Consider the following 19,198-nt stretch of genomic DNA (forward strand, 5'->3'; position numbering starts at 1 on the left):
CATTAAACAGCGATATTGTTAATGCTTAACATCCCTGCACAGTGACAACATGACGCTGTGTGATTTTTGGCTGCATGATATCATCTGCTCAAACATATGCACTGTATTCAATTAGCTTATCTAGCTGAGCAGTGTTAATCTTTCAGATCACTGTAATGCAAGAGTCATTTCTGACACTTGGAGCTATGTTCCCAGTTTATCAAAGTGTAGTGTGAAAAATGGTGTTCATTTTACACATTACAGTGCATTCGGCTTTTACCGAGTCTACATCATTCCTTGCAAAGTTCAGGGTAGACTTTAGATAATACTGAGAGGGCACGGAATCGCCCACTAATAATACTTAAATAGCAACATAAGATTGTGCAGGACTGGGAATGATCCTCTGACTGGCCCCAAAGTAAATTGTTTTAAAAAATATAATACATAAGTCAGCACTGCTCTCTCTTTCATATCCCTCCATCAAATTCTTCACCAAATAGCTATCTCATTCCCTTTTGAATTTCCTGACACAAATTGAGCTGTGTTATTACTGAGTGGTAGTTTGAAAGATTTTTGATGCTCTGATTTATTGAATCTGTTTTCTGGCCTCCTCTCTTATTCTTCTCCTGCTCTCTCTTGCTCTCGCTCTCTCTTGCTCTCGTTCTCGCTTGTTGTTGCTCTCGCTTTTTCTTGCTCTCACTCTCTTTTTTCCTCCAGTGCCTCCCTTGCACCCAGCCCTCAATTTCTCCTTTCTGACTGCTGTCCTTACTTCCCATCCTACCTCTGCAATCTCCTGTGACCCAACTGCTCTGGCCGCTCTGCCTGCTCTACCAAATCTCACATATTTATTGCCCCTTCCCCTCCATCCCACCATAGCACTTTATCCCAGACATCTCTAACTCTCTTCCAAAATCCCTCCGCCTCTCTATCTGCTTTCAAAACTTTCTCTTTCACTTTGACTTTCGGCACTTCTCCCTTCTTCCAACCCAGTCTCCCACTCCATCTTTAAGACATTCTCATTGCAGTTACATAGCACTTATGTGAAAATTGATATGTTACTGAAAACTGTTGTGCCCTTCCCGTGAGCCCCTCATTCTTTACTTCAGTGCTACGTGGAAATTCTCTAGCAGTTGTAACTCACTGCCTCGAGTCTTCCTCAGCTTTTGTCTGGATTAGTAATGATTGAAAGATTAATTGCAACACTAGGTGATGTTTTGAGCCACATCGATTAGGATAGCCCCAGTTCCGATCCCTTGTCTTTGCTGATTCAGCTGATCCCATACAGGGAGCACAACAGTTGATATCAGTGACCCTGACCTAGATTGGGCTATTGATTGCTATCGAGTGACACCTTTTGGAAGGTTCACATAAATGGAGATGGGAATGAGGACAGGATTGGGGCTTACCCTTGATGCTTTCTTTGGCTGACATTCCACCTTCACACATACACCTTCAGACTCAACTCACACATAAAGAATGGTTTCTTGGATAAGGCACCAAAGAGATACTGTTTCATTACCTCTGTGTTTTCCTATGATTGTTTTAAGCTGCAACTTTTCCTCAGTTGCATTAACGTAAGGTTTAAGGGTATGTACAGTTCTATATGCACAATGACATTACCTTGTGTTAGGGAGTCAGCCTTGCAGAATGGCTTCTGGGTGGCCCAGTTGAGCAGTTCCAGTGACAAGTATACGACTGTCTGTGTGAACGTGACATTTGTAATAATAATAATTCAGTATTGCTGCCTTTAAACAGGTTTGGAAAAAAGAAAGAAGAAAAAGGAGGGAAGGCAGAACAAAAGGCCAAACAAAAGGGAGATATACTGAGCGAGGAAGAACTGGAAAAAATGAAAGAAGAACGAGACAGGTAAGGTGTGGTGTTAGAAGAATTGAGTAACACGTGGGAACATTTCAGCAGTAATTTGGTCTTGGGGTTTTGATTAAGTTCATGAAAGTTATTCAAACCACTCAACTCAATTATTCTAATTGGCTAAAGTTTTCAGCTAGGCTGAGCCAAAACCGAAAAATATGTATTTTTGTCTCTTTGGAGTTTGACAAACAGGAAACCTTTGCCAAGTGTTAATTTCCTCTGGATAAGTTGGATAACATGACAACAGAGGAGCCAAGGAGCCAACATGTAGGTTGAAAGGAGTGGCAGAGAGCACAAATTAAGTCACATGACTACAACTGAACTCGGATGAAAACGTTCCTTCATCCCATTTCATCATTGACAATGTCCTCCCAACCACCCTCTTGTTTTTTAAACAAGTCCATCATCCTGTCCTTAACCACCCTTACCTGAGCCTGTTTGATTTGTTAATTACAATTATATCAAATGCAAAATGCAATTATTGTCTAGGTAAAGAAATACTTTCTGAAGTCTGTCCTGAAATTGCCCTTTGCAGTTCTCTTGTTATCATGTCTTAGTGCAACCGAAAATATTGTTCTGAGTTTACTTTCTCAACAGCAATTTACATTAATACAGCACCTTTTATGTCAGGAGGATGTGTCAAAGTGTCTCACACAGCTGTCCCATTTATAATGTTATATCAAGATGATGGTGAGAAAGCAGTGCATATGAAAGAGGATCAAAGGCATGTGTGCAATGTATTTGGCGGTGCAAAAAGCAAGTCAAAATACAGTTGTATCATCTTTTATTTATACAAATTGCAAATGAGATCAGCATCTGAGATCAGCATCTGAGCTGAGTTCCAAAGGTTTGGTCCATGGGATATTTGGGGTTTGCTATTTCCAAATCCTTTTGTGAATCTCGCAGGTTATTTTTGTGAATTTTGTGAGATTTTGTGAATCTCACATATTGCTCAAATGGTTTGAATTTGTTGCTTTCATCATAGCTTGCATTTCTACAGTGCCTTTTCATGGAAAGGGAACGTCTCAAACCACTTGGCAAATATAGTCACGGACACAGAACAGGGAAATGAAAAATATAGAGATGTTGACCAAAGGAAAGGTCAAAGAGATGTGTTTTTATGGGAGTTTGAAAGAAGAGAGAGAGATAGCAAGAGGCAATAGTTTTGAAAAGAATTCCAGAGGCAATGGGCTGAAGACTGGACCATAAACAGTTGCGATCAGGAGGACTTAATTATTTACCTGGACTACTTGAATTCAGAGTCATTCTGTCACTGTAGGAAAGAATCAACTAGCTGGTCCCATAACAGCTGTTAATATTTCTCCATCCACTCTTAACACCCCATAAACACTATTGAGACATGGAAAGATTCCCAATCAGAATACTTATGCATGGCTGAATTTACTTCAGAATTAAGGCAGATTTGTGTTAATCTTGGGATGTAATTTTTAAAGAATCTTCAAAGGAAATAAAAATTCTTTCACAGTTCACAGGAGGTAAGGGGGTCAGATACAGTATCAGGCTTCAGAACCAAGAGGTGCCGAATAAATGTGCTGTAAAGTTGCCTTCACAATCTGGAACAAGTTAGGATGGGATTACAGAATGAAATCTAACCCTTTCCACCACTAATGTTCCTCTTAGATGGGGGTTATTAGATTACAAATAACTGGATGCCCCAAACCTCCTGATTCTAGTTAATTTGTGGAAAATAAATGAATATTATCAATTCGCATGCTCATATTGCTTATCAATGGTTCACTGGGCTCATTCTTAAATTACTGAATGGTATTAACAGAAGTTTGAAAGGAGGTCCATCCACTCTGTCATTCATATTATTGGAAACATTTTGTATTTAGATTTGGACTTTGAGTTTTTGTAGTGTTTAGTTGTGAATGCGAGTGAATTGGTTGTAATTTGTTGTGTTGAAGACTTTATACAGTGGAAGTGGGACTGAATAGAAAACGACTTGATTTGTTGGATTCGATACGATAGGATTGAACTGGAAGTGTTTGGTCCATTGGAATCCTGTATAATTCCATCATGAAACACATAGGGGACAAATCCATCTGGGTCTAGATTCACTCTTATTTATGTAGCATTTAAGGAGATCCAGAATTCAGCAAATTCTTAAATATAGTCTTAAGCCAGTTTTCTGTAAGTTTTTTTTAAAAAGAACTAAAGGACAATTTGAGGGAGATTTATTTTTGTTTAAGTAAAAGCCACAGACCATTCCTCAAATGACCGGACAGGCTTCATCTGAATCCCAGCAATCCAATGAGGCTAAATTGAAATGCCTTCTACAGTCTCAGGCTGGTTGAAATCTAGCTCCTTGTTCCTGTTTTAATTTGGTTTTTGACTGCCACTGAACAAGGCTGTTCATGGGTATTTGTAATAGCAACCCTAATGCAAGGCTCCCAATGGAAATTCTTTGTATTGCAGGTAATGACAGATTGATATTTCAAAATTCTTTGTTTGAGAAAGGTCAGTAGAAGGTTTTAAAATCAAATGTGCAGTAAATTGTTCCGGATTAGATCAGAAGCTGTTAAAAGCATTTTTCAACTGACTGTCAAGACGTATTGTAATAGGATAACATTTGCAAGAGGAATCAATGTTGGGTTTATTTTGACCATTAACATGTTGTCTACACGTCGCTTTTAGGTTTGAACTGTGGATGATCAATTTTACATGGTCAAATCCCAACACTTTGAATTTTTGTACAAGTTTATGATCTAAAGAATTTAGCTTTACAACCATCTAAATTGATTCTAACGACAAATCTTCTTTCCTTGTCTCATTGAGAAACAAAGTATTTTTACAACTTAGCTTTGGAGCCGCCTTCCCTAGAGGTTTCTTCCTAACTTTTGTGAGTGTTAAAGGCTGCAAAAGAGTAACTTCAAAAGCAAACAAGCAAACATTCAAACACAAAGAACTTATTGCAACCCAGAAATTAGCTTGCTGGGTACACCCACCCCCCCTTTATGTGGTTGATCACAAAGGTTCCTGGTTCAATTTCTATTCTCTGCTGAATTGACTTATTTGTCCCTCTCTTCATGTTCCCAGCCCTGTTATAATTCTCAGCTAAGTGATCAGACAGGTGACTTGATCCCAAACCTCTGTCATTCCTGTTCTTGAGCCAACCTCCTGTTGGTGTGAGAAAGCAATGGGGGTGATGATCTTTCAGTTGACCCTTGTCCATTTCTGCGAAACCATCAGCTTTGTTCAACATCAACACACACACACAACCACAACCACTACCACCACCACCAAACAGCATAACACAAAATGGAATCTCAACACATGCAAGATGGTAGTTGTGATGGTCGTGGCAATGCTGCTTTGAATCACATTGACGATGAATCACATTGACGGTGAGCTCTTATCTATCATTGCAGTTCTGCAATGACTTAAGTGGTGCTTTTCCTGACTTTAACATCCACAGCACTCTCCTTCATTCCTCCGATGGAGGTTTACTTTCCTCGAAGCAGTTGCGCACTTTGTTTAGAAAATGAGAGATCCTTGAGATCACAAAACCCTTCTCACAAGCAAACTGTATGATGGAAAATTAGACTTTCTTCTTTGCGAATAGTCTTGTGACTGTTGGAGCGTTAAGGTAGGACATATGCTTTTGATAGTTCAGAATGTGGCTTTGGGGATCAAACTGTCTTATTTTTTTCCACAGAATTCGAATGAAAGTGAAATAAAATCCATTGAATCTATGTCCTAAGAGACTGAAGAGGCTATTGGACTTTATTACCTTTCACATTATTTATTGAAGCTTTTATTTAATTGGGAAAAGCAGAATACAAGCCAACTTCAGTAAGTGATTACATGGCATACGTTCAAGGCACTTGGAAACTGTCTGTAGTAGAGATTTTTTTTGCAAAATGAAAAATTCCTGTGAATGATATGAGTAATATTGGCATATTTTAAATTAAAGGCTGTGGGTGGTGAAATAGCACTCCCTTAGGAAGCCTGCTGTGTATGTAGACAGATTTATAAAGCACTATGCAGTTGAGAGACGGGTCTAAGCCACCCGCAACTCATGAAACCACTAAACTTACATCACCTTAACAGCTGACTGTTTTAGGAATGCAGCTACTGCTTTTATCTCCTTTGAACTCAATCAAAATTTAGAGGCCCACTACTCAATTCAAGTAATACAGTAATGTTTGCAAAGAACTCACAGCTCTGCTGAAATAGCAACCTGCTGTTTGACATCATCCTTTCAGGATAACAGCGCCTACCCAGCTTTCACCACCTTACTCGTTGGTGTTTCGGACTGCAGGTTTAAAGACATGTCTATACCACCATATCTTTTGATGAGCTGGACAGCTTGGTCAAGCCAGTCCTTTCAATTACTGCAGACTTGCTTGGCTGTGCAGCTGTGTGTCTTTGGTGCCAGTTTATCCCCTGCTGCCTGCCTGCCTGCCCTGTTCGAGGCCTCATTCATCATGGATAATTTTAAGCGGTGAGTCAGAGGAGGATAAGGTAAAGGCACTAGGATTCTTATCCTGAAAGGATGATATCAAATGACTTAAGCCCTCTTCTTCTGAAGATCACCTTAAAATCTAAAAATCATCCACATTGCAGTGCCGCTTTGGCTAAGATTTGCAAACTCAAGAGCGTTCCTCGCTGGGGTGGCGTAGAATCATGTCACAAGGTGTATTAGCTCATTGTGGATTATGGAAGCTTACTTTAATTAGAAATATATCTTGTGTCTAGTATTATTCTGTGAAGCGCTTTGACATAACTCAACGACTTGATAAGGCACTATATCAAATGCAAGGATTGTTATTTTTCTGCATAAGTTAGTAAATAGGAAGCTTCTTCAATCTGTTCTGTAAAAGGATTAGGGTAAAATATATGGGGGTTCAGCGATTATGCGTCATATTGCAGAATGCTCCCATCAAGTAGTTTAGATGAATTTTATATAGAAAATTGATACACTAGAGGTAATTTCAGAATGAAGTGCAATTGAGAAATGTGGATGCTCATTATCCGTTCAGCGTCTTCCCCCACAAACAATAGAACTAAAAACGGATGCTCAATAAACGTAGGATGATAGTCACAATCCTGAGAAGACTTATTGTAGAATAATAGAAGAATGTAAACAGCTGTAATCTTATGAAGGAAATCAGATAATAAAATCACTCGACCCACTCTAATGATTTGTAGAAAAAAACTATTCTAGAGTAAAATACCTTCAAATACTTATCAGTACCCAGTTGTCATTTTTATGAACTTTGAGGTTTTGTGTTCATTGTCTCAGTCAATTGGATTTCTTGTGTTTGCTTGATACAGTAGCCTGGAGTGGGTTCAGGAAGTGCTATATTTAGAGTGCATTATATTGTCGTGTATCTCTGTTCATGTTCCTGTGTGTGATTAGATAACATTGACATAGAGATAGAAAGGAAGTGCAGAGACATCTGCATGGATTATGCATGTGAGAGGCTATTGGTGAGATAGCTTGTTCTGCAGAATCTTTTATCAAAACAGGAAAATGAAATGACACAAGACGTTGGACATGTGCAAAGAGAGTGCTGCTGCCAAATCAATAAAGAGAGTGAAATGTGAACTGATTGAGCAGTCTGGCCAAAACCTCATCATGCCAACCCTGGTTGGTCAACCATCAGCATTACTTTAGATTATTACAGACCCACCTGTAGTTGTTTTTAACCTTATGTGTCTCCTTAGAGCCAGCCCAGGTAGACCCCACTTACCTCTTGTTCAAAGCAAGGTATTTTTAGATAAGGGAACACATTTTAACAATATTGAAAGGGGATTTGTATCTGGAACCTCCAGATGTCAATCTGGTGCTCAATTAAATGAAATACTTAGGATTGACAACAAGGGTGAAATCACTGTTAACCAGGATAGAATTGCTGCTTATTCAGCACTTTGACGGTCATTTGTTTATTCTACAGAGTAAGTTGCTTTCTAATGGGTATGTCATTTGTTTATTTTGGAGAATAGTGGTTAATTCAGTGTATTAATTCAGCTGCTGTTTATTTACTACCATAAGGGTTGCTCGCTATATCTAAAGATGTTTGTTCATCAATCTGAAGAGGCACTGGCTAGATAACTGTTTGGAGTTACTGTTTATTCAGCGGACAGAGTGAGGATATGCACTTTAACTGCGGTAAATTCCTATATACTTGGCGGGTAAAGATCTTATCATCTATCATTACCTTAAATCTGTGGACAGATTTCTTAATTTACAGAGCTGTCCACATAGTTAAATTAAATGGGTGTAATTCACCAAAGCCTTTATCAGTGTGCTGCCAAATGTTAAAATAAATCTGTTGTATCCTTCTTCCATCAATTTTTTTTTAGAAATTTTTAATTTCTAACCGAGTGCCAAGCCAGGATTGTTAAGCCCCTGGGTTGTCCGTTTGATGTGAAAGGTAGCGTTACACTGAGTTGATAAAACTGCATTGAAAAGGGTTGCTTTTTAAATTGATAAACCATTTTAAAAAGCTATTATGTTTATTCATGATTATCTGTAATCATGTTTTAAAGTGTTTTTGTTTGAATGTTGAACACTGATGACATTGGGGGTAGCTAGCTTGGAGGAGTTGTTGAGGTCAACAGTGCGAGAAAGTTGGGTTAATATCAGCAGTGATACAGTCATTAACACAGGTTGCTGGCTGGGAGGAATTACTGAGACTGACAGCGCAAGAGAGCTGAATTAACATCAGTAGATAAAATTGCTTAACCAGGGTTGTTCTGCTTCAGTGGTCCTCATTAATTCACAGTCGTTCAACATCCTGTGTTCATGACTACAGCATCTCGAACGATGCTAAATCATTGCATTGTTTCACTCAATAAATTAAAAACTTTCATCGATAAAAATTTTAGGGTAATTTTTGGTTCAAAGTACTTGGAACATATTGTAAATATTGACATTCATGGTGCGAACTCCATAGAATTGCCTTCCTCTTTTAATCATAACTCACAAGAACATGATGGGGGAAATAACCCCATCAAAGCTGCCGGCTTGAATTTTCCTTCATCTAAGAGCAGGTGAAAGCACTCGAAAGTTATAAGAACGGCTTGTTAAATGGGAAATCTCTTCATTCGTTTTCCATTCATTCATTTTTTTTCTTCAGCAACCCCAAAGACGACAAAATCTCTCATCACTGAAAATCATTTGCATGCCGAGACGTTCCCTTTATATCATATGTGATGGATATCTAAGATTGCGTTCACATTCTAAAGCACAGTCAGTGCATTACTTTCTTTAGAAGATTGAATACGTTGAGTCAAGCCCGTAGTAGGGCAGTTGCACATTGTCTGCAGACCAAGTAACCCTTGCTGTAATTCCATGCTTTCTCAGCTCTTGTGAAAACCACAAGATTGTGTTTCATCCTTGGAAAAATAATCTGTGTCACTTTTCTTTTACTTTATAATGATCCTGAAAAACCTTTCCCTGGACCCATCCCTACTCTCCAGCTACCACCCCATCTCTAACCTTCCATTCCTTTCCAAGGTCCTGGGACGAGTCGTCGCGTGCCAGCTCTGCTCCTTTCTTTCTCGCCATTTCCTCTTTGAACCCCTCCAATCCGGCTTCCGCGCTGCCCACAGCACGGGAACAGCCCTGATCAAAGTCACTAATGACATTCTGAACATCTGTGATCAGGGCTCCCTCTGCCTCCTTGTCCTCCTTGACCTCTCTGCCGCCTTCGACACTTTCGACCACTCTATCCTCATACACCGCCTCTCCGCTTTATTTAATCTTTGAGGACCTGCCCTTGCCTGGTTCGATTCCTATCTCTCTCACCGTCTCCACTTAGTTGCTTCTAATGGTTTCTCACGTATGGCGTTCCCAGGGCTCTGTCCTTGGCCCTCTCCTCTTTAATATCTGCATGCTTCCCCTTGGTGACATGATCCGCAGACATGGGGTCAACTTCCATATGTATGCGATGACACCCAACTCTATCTTTCTGCCTCCACCCTCAACTCCAGGACTACTGCTGTCCTGACAGACTGCCTATCGGACATCAAGTCCTGGATGAGGGCAAATTTCCTACAGTTGAATGTCAACAAGACTGAGGCTCTCCTGATTGGCTCGCGCCAGCGCCTCTGCACCTCAGGCTCTGGCAGCATCAACCTCCATGGTTACACACTTCATATCACCAAGACAGGCAGGAACCTAGGTGTCTTGTTCGACCCTCAACTGTCTTTTCTTCCCCACATCCATGCCATGACCCGCTCTGCCTTCCCTCACCTCCATAACATCACCCGACTCCGCCACTACCTCACCCCTCAGGCTGCTGAAACTCTTGTTCATGCCTTCATCACCTCCAGGCTCGAATATGCAAACGCCCGGCTTGTCAGTCTTCCCAACTCCTCCCTCCACAGGCTGTAGATAATCCAGAACTCTGCAGCCCGTGTCCTCTCCCGCACCGAACTCCGTGACCCCATCTCCCCCATTCTCGCCCGACTCCATTGACTCCCTATTCTTCAGAGATCCAGTTCAAAATCCTGGTCCTCACCTACAAAGCCGTCCTTGGTCTCGCCCCACCCCACCTCCGCGACCTCCTAACCCCCATCAACTCGTCCGCTCAGTCGGCTCCAGCCTGCTTCACGTCCCCTGATCCACCCGCCCCACCATTGGCGGGAGAGCCTTCAGCTACTCTGCCCCCAACCTCTGGAATTCCATCCCCCAATCACTCCGCCTCGCCTTCTCCTTATCCTCCTTCAAGTCCCGCCTCAAAACCCTCCTTTTTGACCATACCATCGGTCACGTCCCCTCCCCTCTCTTCTCCCCCCCTGATCCCAGCTCGGGTCTGAAATGCTGTGCTCTGTCCAGCGCCTTGGGACGTCCTCCCGACGTGAAAGGCGCTATACAAATGTAATCTTGTTGTTGTTGAAGGCTGAAGCTGAGATGGCAGGATTTTGTTTTAGAAGACATGAATGAAAAAGTCATGATGGGGCAAACGGCTACAGGAGGAAAAGGAGAGTGCAATAGCCAAGGTGGAGTCCTGTAGCTCAGTGGTTAGAGCACTTGACTCGCAAGCGAGAGATCTGGGTTCAATTCCCGGCAAGGCAAAACCTTGGGCAAGTTTCTTTACTCCACACGCCTTATAATAATTCCTCTAGAAAAAAAACAATAATAAATTGGTCACTTCAATCAACGACTGTTTGTGGGACACTGCTCTGCGCAATTGGCTGCCACGTTTCGCCCACAAATATACAGTCATTTCACTTCACAGTCTATTCTGTGAAGCACTTTGAGACATCTAGAATGCGTGAAAAGCGCTATATGAAATGCAAGGATTATTATTATTTATTATAATAAGGTCTGGTGGTGTGTCCACCCAGTCTGGTTCTGAGGGCTGCTGGATTGAATGCTTAATTGTTGGAGTTCTTCAGACAAGTTCACTTGTTCAGTGGCTCCAGGTCACAGTAATGCCAATCAGTTTATTTTTTCATACCCCAACCTTTGGTGTGAAAATCATGTTGAAGATTCCTCATCAGATCCATGGTGCAGCCTTGTCAGTCTTTAAAATTTTCAGGTTTGGCTGTAAAGTCTTTGAACTCAGTCTATGCTGACACACCAGTACAGGACTGGGAGCATTATTGTGTTGCCATGCTTCAGATGACATGTTCATCTGCCTGTTCAGAAAGACATTAAAGATCCCGTTGCATGATTAGGAAAAAGAGAAAAGGATTTTCTCCCAAGTGTTCTGGCCAACAATCCCCCAATAAAATTGGCCATTTATTTCATGACTGTTTGTGGGCCACTGCTGTGTACCAATTGGCTGATGCATTGGATTGTGCACCCACTGCCAGGGTGCTTGAGCTGGGTTTAGACTGTCGCCTGAATTAACAGTGTGCAAAATTAGTTGGTTCACACAAATGGGATCTCTGCAGACTGCTGGCGGGTCTGATAGCTAATAGACAGTGGAATCTATAAGGAGTGAACAGAAATCAGAAGCAGCTTGAGCACAACATAAGTTTGCTGTGTTGGAATAGCTCAACTAAAGTAATACATGTGCATTTCATCTCATGCCAGGGTATTACACGCTCTTTAGCGGTTTCATACTGCTTGCTTCATATATTCTTTTATATATAGTGTGAGATTGCCAGGATTCAAAGTGGGGTAATTTTTTTTTGTGTATTACCCCTCCTTCCTCTCCAGAAAGCAGTAATTCTAGTGTCAAACAGCCATCCCATGCACCATTCTTCACCTGTGAGCATAGATCGTTAACAGCACAGAAACAGGTATTCAGCCTAACTAGTCCTGGTCTGTTTATATGCCACATGAACCTCACCCTCTCCTAACTCCCTCTCCCATGGCCCTCGATTCCCTTCTCCCTCATATACGATCATTAGATTGTGGAGGGGAATTGTATCAGAGATCATGTTTTTTCCTTCTTGACCAGTACACAGAATTCGAGACTAAAAACTCTTGGTTTCTTCCCACTCCCCATGTCAATTATGGACATGGGTCAATTGTGCTCAAAACTAAGGTCAAATCCAAGACTTTCTTAGTTGGTGAGGCTCAGATTTGCATCATGTGCTATAATTTACCCACTTAAACCTTGAGGGAACTGAGTGTTTTTTTAATATTTTTAAATTGGATTAAATGCAGGATTGCAGAGCTGACGAGATTGGCAAGGAAAACAAATATTCTTTCATCAAAAACTCTGCAGCATTTTAAACAGAAAGCTAAAATGGGTCACCTAATTCACACTTTTGCTGATGATTCTTATGTTGACGATGTGTACTGTTTGGTCTATATTTACTGATTATAAATCTCTCACATTTTAATGAGTGTTGTGCACACCATCTATAGAGGAATACTGCATCACACTAAGGCATTGAAAATACATGATGTTGGCTTGGTGAGTCAAAGCACCCCTAAGCCATGCAAACACAAAAGTCCCTGATTCAGTGCTGAGCCAATGCATCTCAGGCCGGACTGCAGGAGGGGTGCTAAAATTAGCACAGGGACTTGCTTGTTGATCATTGAGCGCTGCATCACTGTGTAAATGTCATATGGAGATCAGGCTTGGCTGAGATGTTCACTGTTAAGTGGAGTGCCAACACTCTGCACTCGTGCATAAAGAATAGCAACGGCAAGGTACCAAAAGGCTGCTGGCACCCAATGATCTTGTGCTCTGGCAAGAGCCCGCCTTAACGGGGTTGGGGGGGGGGCAGGGCGGGGGGGAGGAAATGAGCCGGGTGGTGGGGAGAGAGGAGAAATGGGGAAAAAAACAGACTAAAGTTCCACGTACGCATTCCACCTACGCATGGAAATTTCCCTACTGCTGGATTGGAATGCGCCCTCTCTCTCACTGGAGGCATGCACCCTGCTGACCTAATTCCAGAACGTATTGGTTATTCTCTCAGCAGGTGGATTAAAAGCAATGTTGGCAGAGCCCTGAACACAGCCTGCTTTCCACCCTTTGGCTGGTACGCTTGACTTGAATAAAAAGTGTTTTTAAAAAGAAGTTCCCATTCCTTGTTTTTACAGTTAAGGAAGTTTTTATTCATTATCTTTATTTTGCAGTAGAAAGAAGATTAATCACATTCGTTGGGACTGGCACAATTGTGGATAAGTAATCAGTACAGATAATTGGGACATTTGCAAAATACAAATTGGTTACCAAGTCCACTGAAAAAAATTGTTCTATTATGAGCTAGACCTGTAGTTTTACAATACTACCACACTGTGCCAACCCTTTTCTCTACTTTTCATTCTCTCTCTCCATGCCTTGCTTTCATTCTGCATTTTTTTTTGCTTTGCTCTCTTTTCCTATCTCTCTCTCTCTCTCTCTCTTCCGCTCTCTCTGACTTGTTTCTCTCAGTTCTTTTGCTCACAATCGCTTTTGCTCTCTTGGTTTAACCTCGCATCTGAGGGAAGACAATGCGGCACTATATTGGAGCGTCAGCCTAGACATGGGTAGCTCCTGACATGGGGCTTGAGACCACGATCTTCTGACTCAGAGACAAGCGTGCTCCAAACTGAGCCAGGCTGACACCTGAAGTAATATCTTATTTTAAAAGTGACAGAATTGACCTGGTGCCATTAGAGTGAACAAACATCTCCCAAATGGACGTTCATAAGTTCCCAGGCTCTTGAGTACGAGTGCTTGAGTGCTTGAATTTTCAGAAGAGAATATTTTGATAAATGTTGGTCTGTGTGCTTCATCTATTTCAACAAAAAAAGAGGGGAAACCTAAGGCACTGTGTTATAAGTATACTACTTGTTCACAGATTGGTTGTTCAGTGCAATTCATATGTAGCTCCACTGTCCTTCACAACACAGTGTTGGGATAGTCGAAAGAACAGCATTGCATGGGTGCAAATTGTCCATAAGAGGGTCAACTCTTGAAGGACCAGCCATTGACATCTCCTGGGCCACAGAACTATGAAAAAAAGCCTTAAACTGAACATTCAATCTCACACCCCAACTGAGAACAAGCTAGCACTTCACAGTGACCCAGTGCAAGTACTCCAAATACTTTGCAAAGATAGCAGCTTTGTGCAGATATTTCAACACATAGAGGTAAACGTAAACTGTTAGTCAGCTCGACCCTGCACTAAATCCTTTTTCACACAACAGTGATGTGATCATAAGGAAATCTGCTCAGAGTTTATGCACATGATTCAGTGACGTGTGAGAACAATTAAACTCCTAATTTGTGTAGCCAGTAGCCAGTGTCTGGGAAGGTGCTTGAATTAGATTGAGCAGTGCCTTAGTCATTGGCACTTCATTTGAATATGCAGCGGAAAGGAAAATGGTGCCACTGTAAACTGCAGCAGACCACATTTCTTCATTCTTTGTAGTGGGAACTCAAAAGATTCTATTTTCCTTCCACTTCAAAACTGTGCTACAAGTCAAATTTGTTTTTCCTTTAACATATAATGCATTATAAAGTCTGCAAAATCAGTGGTCGTGGGGAATCCCATTGTTTTATTTGAATACCAGAAGGCATTTAGGAAACTGCTGTCAAATTCTGACCGCATTTTATTACTAACATCTCAAAGTAGCTTGTTTTTGTCCTTAAGCTGTGAGACTTTTCTGTGTTTTTTTTGTTCTCCTTCAAGATGTGGGACATTTGTAATGTAATAGCAAATTTGATGTTGTGATACCTCCTGTTCTTTAAATGTGAAGCACTCCGAGATATCACCTCATATGAAGCGGCGCTATATAAATACAAGCTGCTGTTGTCTTTGTCTCACGATAATGTCCTTTGGTAGCAAACTTGCATTGATCAGTTACCTGTCTATATTTACAGAAGTCGCTGGGAACACTCAGCAGTTCAGGCAGCATCTATAGAGAGAGGAAAGTGAGTTAATGTTTCAGGTCAATGATCTTTTGCCAGTTCTGACGAAAGGTCATTGACCTGAAGCGTTAACTCACTTTCCTCTCTCCATAGATGCTACCTGACCTGCTGAGTTTTCCCAGTGACTTCTGTTTTTTTTTCAGATTTCCAGCATCTGCTGCATTTTGCCTTTTGTTCACCCGTCCATATTTAGTTTGCTTGTTTTTTCTCTATTAATTTTTCTCCCAGTCCCACGTGAATCAAATTACTAGAAAAAATCTGGATGCCAGAAATAGGGCTGGAAACAGAAGGTGTAAAAAGTTGAATAGTGGTTGCTGATGAAAGGCATTTATGCTTTTGTCAACTTACAAATGTTTTCCAAATATGAATTTGTGAACTGTTGAGTTTCTTCCTCTAGAAAGTTGCCATCTTGCTTTTGTACATCTGTAAAAGTGGAACCTCATTTATCCGTCACAGTGGAAAGGGACATTCCTTTCCCCAACCCAAACAGATAGTTGAGAGGGCAGATGGAGGAGGTTGCGCTGGGCACTGAATGACTAAAGGCAGGCGAGATTGTGACCAAGCGGATCTCTCCACTTTCCCAACATTGGTCGATAATTGGAAGATTGGGTTATCAAGGTTCTCGTGCACCAATGCAACTGGTAGCATTTAAATTTCCATGTTGTTCAAGCTCCTGATCACATTTCACAAGATAATAATCCTAATAATAATAATTCTAATAATAATCCTTGCATTTGACAGAATATACAGTAAAGTGAATTGGCCGTATATATGTGGGCAATTGCGCACAGCAGTGCCTCCAAACAGTCATGGATAGAAAATTACCAATTTATTATTGTTTTGTTTTGGAGGGATTATTATTAGGCGTGTGGAGTAAGGAAACTTACCCAAGGTTTCGCCCTGCCTGGAATTGAAACCAGGTGTCTAGCTTGCAAGGCAAGTGCTCTAACCACTGAGCTACAGGACTCCAATTAAAATGACTGGAAAAGGAGTGAATGAAAAGATCACAAGGTTGGTTCGAATGAAGAAGGCCCTTCAGCCCATCTGATCCCATCCCTCCAGAATACCCACCCAACTGACTCCCGTCACAACATCAAGCTGCTTTTTAAATGGAAAAGCTGTTTTCTTTTGCATTATCATTCACTTGACCCTTCCTACATTTTTTCTAAAAATATAAATGGAAGTGGTCAACAAAGGTTTTGAAATTAAGTCTGGTGTTTCCGTGTGTGCGTATGTGTGTGTGTGCGTACGTGTTTGTTTATCTGTTCACATGTGCTTTACGTTAGACTGCACATCCTCTACTCAGGCTAAAGAATTTTTTTTAAAAAAGGACTACCCAAAAGCTATTGTAGTCTGCAGTTGGTGTAAAAGTAATCATTAACAGATGACCGTACCAAGAAAGGGAAGGTATTCTAATATATAATTGTAATGTGTCTACCTGGTGATGAGTGGCGATTCCAAAGTCATTCCTTTTAGCTTGCGTACAATGAACTTTTGTCTCTGGTCCTATTTTTCATGCATTATTATTTCTATGTGTTTTCGATCACAGAGATTAGGTAAACATCAACATTTATAGTTTCTGACAAGTTTGGGGACTCATTTATATTGCTTTACTGTCAATGTGAAGTTTAATTAGACTTGGCACCAAATGCCACTCAACATGTGAAACCCATAGGGCAGATCCGAGGTGGGTGCTCAAAATGTTTTATTCGATTGCAAATCACAGGCTGTAGATAATACAGGTTTGAGCACAGTTTTTTTAGCATTTTGGAGAAATAAATGTTTGAGGGCAACTGTTACGGTAAGCAAACAGTAATTCTGTTAATTGAATCCTATTCATATGTTCTGTTTGGAACGTGAATGGAAAAATACAGTCATTACAACTTACAGTGAATCCTATGAAGTACTTTGAGACATCCACCAGATGTAAAAGGTGCTATGTCGAGTGGAAGGATTATCATTGTAAAAACATTTCAAAATACTCAGTAAATTTCAAACTAGCAGTGCATTGTGTAGGGTTGAACATTGAATAAGATTGGGTGCTGTTGCCCTGCATAAAATAATCCATAATCCTTTATTTCACACTTCGTATTACATTTTATGTCAATTTGCAGCTTTGAGATTGAGACTTCCTCAAAAGAATGTTTGATTTGCTTTTAACATGACTTTTCTGTTCCAGTCCATTGAAGCCTCGGTGAGCAGCAAGTGACCTGCCAGTGAGCTTTGAGGCTGTCACTGTGAATCTTTAATATTTTCTGTACTGGATAGACATAGACAGACTGGTAAAATGGGCAGACGCGTGGCAGATGAAGTTTAATGCGGAGAAATGCAAAGTGATGCATTTTGGGAGGAAGAATGAGGAGAGGCGATATAAGTTAGATGGTAGGATCTTAAAGGGGGTGAAGGAACAGAGCGACCTGGTGTTTCATAAAAGTAAATCTTTGAAGGTGGCAAGACAGGTAGATAAAGCTGTTAAAAAACCATATAGGTTACTAGGCTTTATAAATAGGGGTATAGAATACAAAAGTCAGGAACTTATGATGGACCTTTATAACACATTGGTTAGGCCTCACCTAGAGTACTGTGTTCAGTTTTGGGCACCACAGTTTAGGAAGGATATTAAGGCATTCGAGAGGGTGCAATGGAGATTTACCAGGATGGTACCAGGAATGAGGGACTTCAGTTATCAGGAGAGGCTAGAGAAGCTGGGATTATTCTCTTTGGAGCACAGAAGGTTAAGAGGAGACTTAATAGAAGTTTTCAAAATTATGAGGGGATTCGATAGGGTGAACAAGAAGAAACTATTTCCACTAGTGGGTGGGTCGGCAACCTGAGGGCACAGATTTAAAATAGTTGTTAAAAGAAACAGAGGGGAGGTGAGGAGAAATTTTTTCACACAGTGAGTTGTTTGGATCTGGAATGCATTGCCTGAAAGGGTGGTGGAAGCCGATTTGATAACAACTTTTAAGAGAGAAGTAGATAATTATTTGGGGAGGACAAGTTTGCAGGGCTATGGGGAGAGAGCGGGGGAGTGGGATTGATTTGGACAGCTCTTTTCAAATTCTATGATTCTGTGTTTATATTTTAAAACTGTACTACATGTTCGCCCACAAAACACAGAGTTTACCCTGTGAAGCACTTCGGGACATCCGTCTGACATGAAAGGTAAAACCAAATGTAAGCTTTATTTTTATTTTCATTATTGCTGAAATGTTGCCCTGTCTTCTAGGATTGAAGCCAAACACCAGGAATTGCGGGAGAGGCAGGCGAGGGAACGGTCAGAGCAACAAGCAGTCCCGAGCCTCTCCATCCCTAACATTGAAGACGATGACATGGACCCCAACTACGCCAGGGTCAACCACTTCCGGGAACCGCCTCCACCAGCCGCCAGCTTCCAGCCTCCTTCCCCACAGCTGAATACAATAAACCTGCCTCGGGACTTGGCCATAGAACAGGAGAACCTGGAAGGACTTTATGCCAAGGTTAACAAGCAGCGGCTTCCACCTCCTGACAGGTAATGTGGACATTTCCCCTTGACGTCGCCAGGTTACTTATTCTTTAAATCTGTTCACCTTCACAATCCACTTACCCTGGAGTCCTGTAGCTCAGTGGTTAGAGCACTTGCCTGGTAAGTGAGAGACCTGGGTTCAATTCCAGCAGGGTGAAACCTTGGGCAAGTTTCCTTATTCCACACACCTGATAATAATCCCTCAAGAAAGAAAAATAATAATAATTTGGTTACTCAATCCATGACTATTTGTGGGACACTGCTGTGCGCAATTGGCTGCCGCGTTTCACCCACAAAATTTACAGTCGATTCACTTTACAGTGTATTCTGTGAAGCGCTTTGAGATGTCTGGAAGACGTGAAAAGTGCTATATCAAATGCAAGGATTATTATTATTATTAGATGTTACAGGTGAAAGTAAGGCCGAGGTGTTGTGTGTAATTACAAAGTAGTCTCATTGCCAGAAGAGCTTTCAAAAATCTACCTATTACAAAGAGTTGTGATTGAACTTTTTTTATGTATATTTCAATCTTTCTACCCTTTAC

The 19,198-nt window shown here is 41.1% G+C and overlaps 1 protein-coding gene across 1 annotated transcript in view; it reads left to right on the top strand.

Annotated features, from left to right (window-relative positions):
* pard3bb (par-3 family cell polarity regulator beta b) overlaps window positions 1–19,198 on the top strand; it is a 394,398-nt gene that overhangs the window by 298,266 nt on the left and 76,934 nt on the right. The window contains exons 23-24 of the mRNA XM_042336226.1: window positions 1,735–1,845; window positions 18,376–18,660. Coding sequence (XP_042192160.1) covers window positions 1,735–1,845; window positions 18,376–18,660 — 396 coding nt within the window. The remainder of the gene's footprint in view (window positions 1–1,734; window positions 1,846–18,375; window positions 18,661–19,198) is intronic.

Source organism: Callorhinchus milii, unplaced genomic scaffold (genome assembly GCF_018977255.1).
Source record: "Callorhinchus milii isolate IMCB2004 unplaced genomic scaffold, IMCB_Cmil_1.0 Scaffold6, whole genome shotgun sequence".
Lineage (NCBI taxonomy): Eukaryota > Metazoa > Chordata > Chondrichthyes > Chimaeriformes > Callorhinchidae > Callorhinchus > Callorhinchus milii.